Consider the following 7,727-nt stretch of genomic DNA (forward strand, 5'->3'; position numbering starts at 1 on the left):
ACCAGTGGCGTTGGGTCTACGTGAAAAAACGCCGCTAACAGACTTTTCCGTACAAGTGATGGGTACAACTTGCATATTTCCTAACAACAAATTATATTATTTGGATTTGAATTTTTCTTCCCAAATGCGAGTTGGACGTGAATCCATTCGTACATCTACCGTGTTGCCCTGTGGTCTCTGGATGACGGTTCCTTAGAACTTATAGGGTTTGAGTGCTGCCATGCATGCATGTTTGGTCGAGTGGTATATCACACTACATATAAGGTTCAACTGGGAATATTTTGAGCATAGAATATGCTGTTTATTTCAGACATAAAAAGATACAGGCGTGTGCATCTATTCAGACTGAGATGCCGAGGGAAGTCGGAGACGCTGAGAGAAAATTAAAGGCACGAGCTAATAGGCAGCTTCATGCCGGCATTATTGATTCAGGCGACAACAGGATCCAATCACACGACAGGTGTGCAGCGGCGCTCGCAGAAGTTTTTGATGCGGTCAAAGCACTGGAAGCCACGGCGGCCGGCGACGGTGGAGTTGGACCTGACGCAGTTGTTGCAGGCCGGATCGCACCCTCTCGGGGACACATCCCTGCAGACGCACTGCGGAGGCAAGGACCTGGTGCAGCTGCCGCAATTGTTGCAGCACGGCCAGGCGCTCGGCGTCGCGCCTTTGGCTCTCAGCTGTGCCGTCCCTAGCCCTGCAGCAAACCAAGGGCAATATCTAACTAATCTGCCACATCTGAGTTACCCGGGGACTAGCAAAACGATTTTGACGAAGGCCTCACCTGGCAGAGCTGCGAGGACGGCGACAATGGCCAGCGCGACGAGCAGCACCAGGGGTCTCATGCTTACTTGTATGGATCGATCGAGGTGGTCCGTGCTTGGTTATCTGATCTCTGGGTACGCGGTTAGCGGGATGCAGTGGTAGCCGTCTTATAGCTAGGGGTGGAGGAGTCCCGTGCGAGTAGGTGACGAGCTTAAAATGAGAAGATTAGATATAAAAACGAGAAACTGGTAGTACGGCAGGCCGGCAGCACGAGCTTAATCTCGATGGCATAAAGCTTTACACGCAAGCAGCACGAGCATGGCGCCTCCCCAAATGTGCGTCACCTCGATAACCAGGACCTCTGTGCACGACCGTTGTTCCCTTTTTCTCTTTTCCCATGCGCCAAAGAAATATACTCCCTCCGTTCCTAAATATAAGTCTTTTTAGACATTTCAAATGGAATACAACATACGGATGCATGTAGACATATTTTAGAGTGTAGATTCACTCATTTTGCTCCGTATGTAGTCACTTGTTGGAATCTCTAGAAAGACTTATATTTGGGAACGGAGGGAGTATATGTTAGGCAGGCAGATGGTTGCAGACTTGCAATGGCTTTTCACATGGACCTGTGACTTGTTAAATATCTGGTTTGTAGAAATTGTACCATGCCTAATATTTGTGATGTTCAATGTTGTATTGATCTGACCCTCATATGGGGTACAACGTAGGAAGAGGATTGGAGTACAAGGCAACTTCCTCTACTACTTCAGGCCCTCTCCCTCCCCCTCGCGTCGCCTCCCCCTAGGCGACGCCAGGGGCCGCCGAACCCTAGCGCCGCAGGCCTCCTCTCGTGCCTCCCTCTGCAGCCGCTGCCGCCGGCGAGGGACGCGGTGGCGGCGGGCCCAGCGCCGAAGGCACCTGGGCGGGTGGATGCGGAGAGATCTCATCTGAGGCGGCAGGGGCGGCCCTTCTCATGGGATCCGAAGGCGGTGGCTGGGCTGCGATCCCTTGCCGTGCGGCGGTGGTCGGAGCGCCATAAGCCGGCGGAGCGGCGGGCCCGAGATGGACGGCGGCAGTGGCAGCACCCCATTAGACGGGGTGCCTGATCTGCGCGGAGATGGTGGCGGCGGCGACTGCGGATCCAACGCCCTGATCGGATCCGCCGCGGGGTGGCCTTCCGCCGACCGGCGGCGTGTGGAGGGACCGGTGAGGAGATGTTGGATCTCCGCCGGTTTACCGACAGCGGCGTTCGTCTTCGTGGCGGGACCCCGCTCGGTTCGAGCAAGCCGCGAGGTCGGGACGACGTGGCTTCCGGTGAAAATCGCGCCTGACTGCGGTCATAGCGGACGATGGCGGCGTCTCGGACATCGTTTCCTTCTCGAGGCATCGTCGTTGCAGGTCACGTCAACCTGATCGGAAGGTTCCGGGGGAAACCCTAGATCTGGGTCTACCGAATCGGACAATGGCGATGTTTCGATGTCGTTCTCCCTTCTGGTGGCATCGTTTTGGAGCAAGTGTTGGCTGGAGGGGACAAGAGGAGGAGCGGCGTGGTATCTGACACGTCGACAACGGCGGGTCTCAGCGGCATGAAGCAGCGGGGTCTGGCCGGTGGGCGTGTGATGATGGACGAGCGCAGGATGGTGGCGTTGTCTAGCGTCGTGGTGGCGTCGACGGCAGCTAGACCGGGCAAGGTACATGCAACATTACAGCACTAAAGATGGATTGGTGGCAGGTGGCTGCTGCGGCCTCATACCCGGCAGGTGTCCTGGTTGAGGAGTGCGCCGGACTGGTGGATGCCCCATACCCGTCAGGCATCCTGGTTGGGACCTCAGGACATAGATGTTAGGTTTGGCTGCGAGGTCTGTTTGGTGTTAGGCCCAGACTATCTGCATCCCTTCATCAACTGGATAGGAGTAGCGATATATGTTGCCTAGACGGTGGCTTTAGTCTTACTTTTGTATGACTTTGTAAGGTCTTGTGTGAATAATTAATAAAGTGGCTGCATGCATAGTCCAGATGCAGAGGCCGGGGGTCCTCCTCCATTTCTAAAAAAAATATCCCCTGAGTCGTAGCGTGAGTGAAGCGGACGATTGCGACTGAATTTAAAGTCTTGAGATTGTCGTCTTCTCCGCTACGCCATCATCAACTGCGTCTCTTATGGCTGACTGGTCGGCACCTAGGGGGTGACTGTGTCCCCTTCTGGCGCCTTCCTTATCTCCTCATGTATTCCCTCCCGCAGTAACAACGGGAGTGTCATGGCCGTGAGTGATGAGGCGGACGATGTTGACTGGAGTTGTTCCCGAGGAGTTGTTGTAGATGTATCCATTAATGTCAATGTCCAGGTAGTCGATCATGGTGATGCACTAGTAGAAAAAGGGCCTAATGTGAAGCCCATTAGTCCCGGTTTGTAACTGAACCGGTACTAATGTGCTCATTAGTGCCGGTTCCAACGGCTAGGTGGGTGGCGATCATTAGTACCGGTTCGTGCCACGAACCGGTACTAACGACGTGGTGGAAGGCTTGTGTTAGGCTCGGCGTCACCAGCACCTTTAGTACCGGTTCGTTATACGAACCGGGACTAGAGATTCACCTTTAGTCCCGGTTCGTATAACCAACTCGTACTAAAGGTCATCCTACATAAACCCCTTCGTCCAGCCCGAGCGCTCTGTTCTTCCCCTTTCCCCTCCCCTCTGTTTTCTTCCTCTTCCTCTCGAGCTCACACTCCATTTTTGCCAAAATTGGTGAATATTTGAAGGACCTCATCCATCCAAGTGATCACAAAGGTTAGCAACTTTGTCCTTTCATCTCTCATTGCTAGATTAGCTCTTGCAATGCTCTATAAGTATAGTGATTTGTGGGTTTTATTTTGGGAGGAATTATATGTGGTAGTATTTGATTTATATGCAATTTGAGGTCAAAATAACTCTTAGTTTGCATATGTAGGTGTGGTTTACTTTCCTGTCTCCGTCCTAACCACCGTCGATCGCCCGCACCATCCCGTCGCCGGCGCCACCTTGTGGTGAGCCTCTTGTTCTTATCATTTTTATATAAAAAAATCATGTTTGTGTGATTTAGATATATAGTTACTCGTATAATTATCTTACATGTACGTTGTTTGTTATACATAGTGCCATGGTTTTGATATCCATCCCCGTCGGCCCTCGCCCGGGTTATGATTCGGATGTGGTATATTCTCTTTTATTACTATTTGTTGCATTTCGTGTTTATGACAAATTATGCCCATCAAGTTGACATAGATATTGTTATCTAGGAGGTATGTGAACCGGAAATTCCAACCGACCCTATTGTCGAGAGGTTAAATTTAGTTGAAAGAGAAAACGAGTATCTGAAAGAAAAATTGAAAAGAATTGAGGGGGAGAAGATGGAATTGGAGTTGCATGTTGCCGATGTCGTCGATGATCACAAGATCAAGATGGAGAAAATGCGCTTGAAGATTAGAAAGATTAGAAAATATGCCTTTGATAGTGAGGCTTGGTGTCATTATGCTGTTGGATCAATTGTTACCTTAGTTGCGATCTTGATCGCATTTGTTGTTGCATTTAAATGCTTTAGCTAGAGAGTTATTTGTATGTTGCATTTAAGTGTTGTATGAACTTTATGTATGAACTTGTATTAATTTGGTATTTTCGGTGCTGTGTAATGAAGATGACCCGGCAATGGATGTACGATGACCGATGCTCTCCCCAGTTCGTTAATGGCGTGCGTACTATTCTGCTTGCGGCTGAGGCAAACAAGCGGGCGGATGGTTTTATGCCTTGTCCATGTGTTGGTTGTAAGAATGATCAGAATTACTAAGTCAAGAACCATTCACGTCACCTGTTTGAGTCCGGTTTCATGCCCCACTATAATGTTTGGACCAAGCACGGAGAAAGAGGGGTTATGATCGAAGATAATGAAGAAGAAGAGGACGACGACAGCTATCCTGGCCATGGGTTCCCTGAATACGATGATACAACAATGGGGAAGAAGCTGAGCCGGCAATGCGGGAAGAAGCTGAAGAAGAGGCATCAGATGAGCCCGTTGATGATCTAGGTCGGGCCATTGCCGATGCAAAGAGAAACTGCGCAAGTGAAAAGGAGAGGCAGAAGTTGCAGCGGATGTTAGAGGATCACAAGAAATTGTTGTACCCGAACTGCGAAGCTGACAAGAAAAAGCTGGGCACCGCACTGGAATTGCTGCAATGGAAGGCAAAGAATGGTGTATCTGACAAGGGATTTGGAAAGTTGTTGATAATGTTAAAGAAGATGCTTCAAAGGACAACGAATTGCCCAAGAGTACGTACGAATCAAAGAAGGCTGTCTGCCCTATAGGATTAGAGGTGCAGAAGATACATGCATGCCCTAATGACTGCATCCTCTACGCGGTGAGTACGAGGATTTGAACACGTGCCCGATATGCGGTGCATTGCACTATAAGATCAGCCGCGAAGACCCTGGTGATGTCGAGGGCGAGCGCCCCAGGAAAATGATTCCTGTCAAGGTGATGTGGTATGCTCCTATAATACCACGGTTGAAAAACGTTTGTTCCAAAACAAAGAGCATGCCAAGTCGATGGATGGCACAAACAAGACCGTAAGAAACACGGGAAGTTGAGAGTACCCGCCGACGGGTCGCATTGGAGAAAAATCGAGAGGAAGTATTGGGAGGACTTTGCAGGTGACGCAAGGAACATATGGTTTGGTCTAAGTGCAGATGGCATTAATCCTATTGGGGAGCAGAGCAGCAACCATAGTACCTGGCCTTTGACTCTATGTATCTATAACCTTCCTCCTTGGTTGTGCATGAAGCGGAATTCATTATGATGCCAGTGCTCATCCAAGGCCCTAAGCAACCCGGCAACGACATTGATGTGTTCCTAAGTGCATTGGTTGAAGAAATCTTACAGCTGTGGAATGGAAAAGTGTTGGGGAACGCAATAATTTCAAAATTTTCCTACGATCACGCAAGATCTCTCTAGGAGAAGCATAGCAACGAGCGGGGAGAGTGTGCCGACGTACCCTCATAGACCGAAAGCGGAAGCGTTTTATCAACGCGGTTGATGTAGTCGTACGTCTTCACGATCCGACCGATCCTAGCACCGAATGTACAGAACCTCCGTGTTCAGCACACGTTCAGCTCGATGACGTCCCTCGTACTCTTGATCCAGTTGAGGCCGAGGGAGAGTTTCGTCAGCATGATGGCGTGGCGATGGTGATGATGAAGTTACCGGCGCAGGGTTCGCCTAAGCACTACAACGATATGACCGAGGTGTGTAACTGTAGAGGGGGGCACGGCTAAAAGATCAACTTGTGTGTCCCCCTTCCCCACGTATATAAAGGAGGGGGAGGAGGAGGCCGGCCAAGGGGGAGGCGCGCCATGTGGGGGGAGTCCTACTAGGACTCCAAACCTAGTAGGATTCCGCCCCCCCCCCCCCCGCCTTTCATATTCCAAGTGGGAAAGGGAGAAGGGAGGAGAGAAGGAAGGAGGGGGGCACCGCCCCCTCCCCTTGTCCAATTAGGATTGGGGCAAGGAGGACGCGCGCTACCTCCTGGCCAGCCCTCTCTCTTCTCCACTAAGGCCCATGGTGGCCCATTAACTTCCTCGAGGGGGTTCCAATAACCCCCGGTACTCCGAAACTTGTCCGAAACGACCCGAACCATTCCGGTGTCTGAATGTAACCTTCCAATATACGAATCTTTATGTGTCGACCATTTCGAGACTCCTCGTCATGTCCGTGATCTCATCCGGGACTCCAAACAAACTTCGGTCATCAAAACACTTAACTCATAATACAAATCGTCATCCAACGGTAAGTGTGCGGACCCTACGGGTTCGAGAACTATGTAGACATAACCGAGACACATCTCCGGTCAATAATCAATAGCGGAACCTGGATGCTCATATTGGCTCCTACCTATTCTACGAAGATCTTTGTCGGTCAAACCGCATAACAACATACGTTGTTCCCTTTGTCATCTGTATGTTACTTGCCCGGGTTCCGTTCGTCGATATCATCATACCTAGTTCAATCTCGTTACCGGAAAGTCTCTTTACTCGTTCCGTAATGCATCATCCCGCAACTAACTCATTAGTCACATTGTTTGCAAGGCTTATAGTGATGTGTATTACCGAGAGGGCCCAGAGATACCTCTCCGAAACACGGAGTGAAAAATCCTAATCTCGATCTATGCCAACTCAACAAACACCATCGGTGACACCTGTATAGCATCTTTATAATCACCTAGTTACGTTGTGACGTTTGATAGCACACTAAGTGTTCCCCCGATATTCGGGAGTTGCATAATCGCATAATCATAGGAACATGTATAAGTCATGAAGAAAGCAATAGCAATAACTAAACAATCATAGTGCTAAGCTAACAGATGGGTCTTGTCCATCACATTATTCTCTAATGATGTGATCCCGTTTATCAAATGACAACGCATGTCTATGGCTAGGAATCTTAACCATCTTTGATTCACGGGCTAGTCAAGTAGAGGCATACTAGGGACACTCTATTTGTCTATGTATTCACACATGTACTAAGTTTCCGGTTAATACAATTCTAGCATGAATAATAAACATTTATCATGATAGAAGAAAATATAAACAACAACTTTATTATTGCCTCTAGGGCATATTCCTTCAAAAAGGTGTACGTGCGTGGGATGAGCACAAACAGGAAGAATTTGACCTACATGCGTTGCTGTTCGTGACCATCAATGATTGACCTGCTCTCAGTAACCTTTCAGGACAGACAAATAAGGGATATCGCGCATGCACGCACTGTTTGGATGATACCGACAGTATATATTTGGATAATTGTACGAAGAATGTGTACCTGGGACATCATCGATTTCTTCCGAGCAGGCATCCCGTAAGAAAGAATGGCAAGCATTTCAAAGGTGAGGCGGACCACTGGACGAAGCCTCGACACCGTACTGGTGATGGTGTACATGA

At 49.4% G+C, this 7,727-nt stretch overlaps 1 protein-coding gene across 1 annotated transcript; it reads right to left on the reverse strand.

Moving 5' to 3' along the window:
- Positions 1–260: 260 nt before the first annotated feature.
- Positions 261–995, reverse strand: LOC123162614 (Bowman-Birk type trypsin inhibitor-like). The gene is made up of 2 exons (XM_044580380.1): positions 785–995; positions 261–697 (listed from the first exon to the last, which is right to left on the reverse strand). The coding sequence occupies exons 1-2, from the start codon at positions 843–845 to the stop codon at positions 450–452; spliced, it is 309 nt and encodes a 102-aa protein (XP_044436315.1). The 5' UTR covers positions 846–995; the 3' UTR covers positions 261–449.
- Between the last annotated feature and the right edge of the window lie 6,732 nt (positions 996–7,727).

Source organism: Triticum aestivum, chromosome 1D, assembly GCF_018294505.1.
Source record: "Triticum aestivum cultivar Chinese Spring chromosome 1D, IWGSC CS RefSeq v2.1, whole genome shotgun sequence".
NCBI lineage: Eukaryota > Viridiplantae > Streptophyta > Magnoliopsida > Poales > Poaceae > Triticum > Triticum aestivum.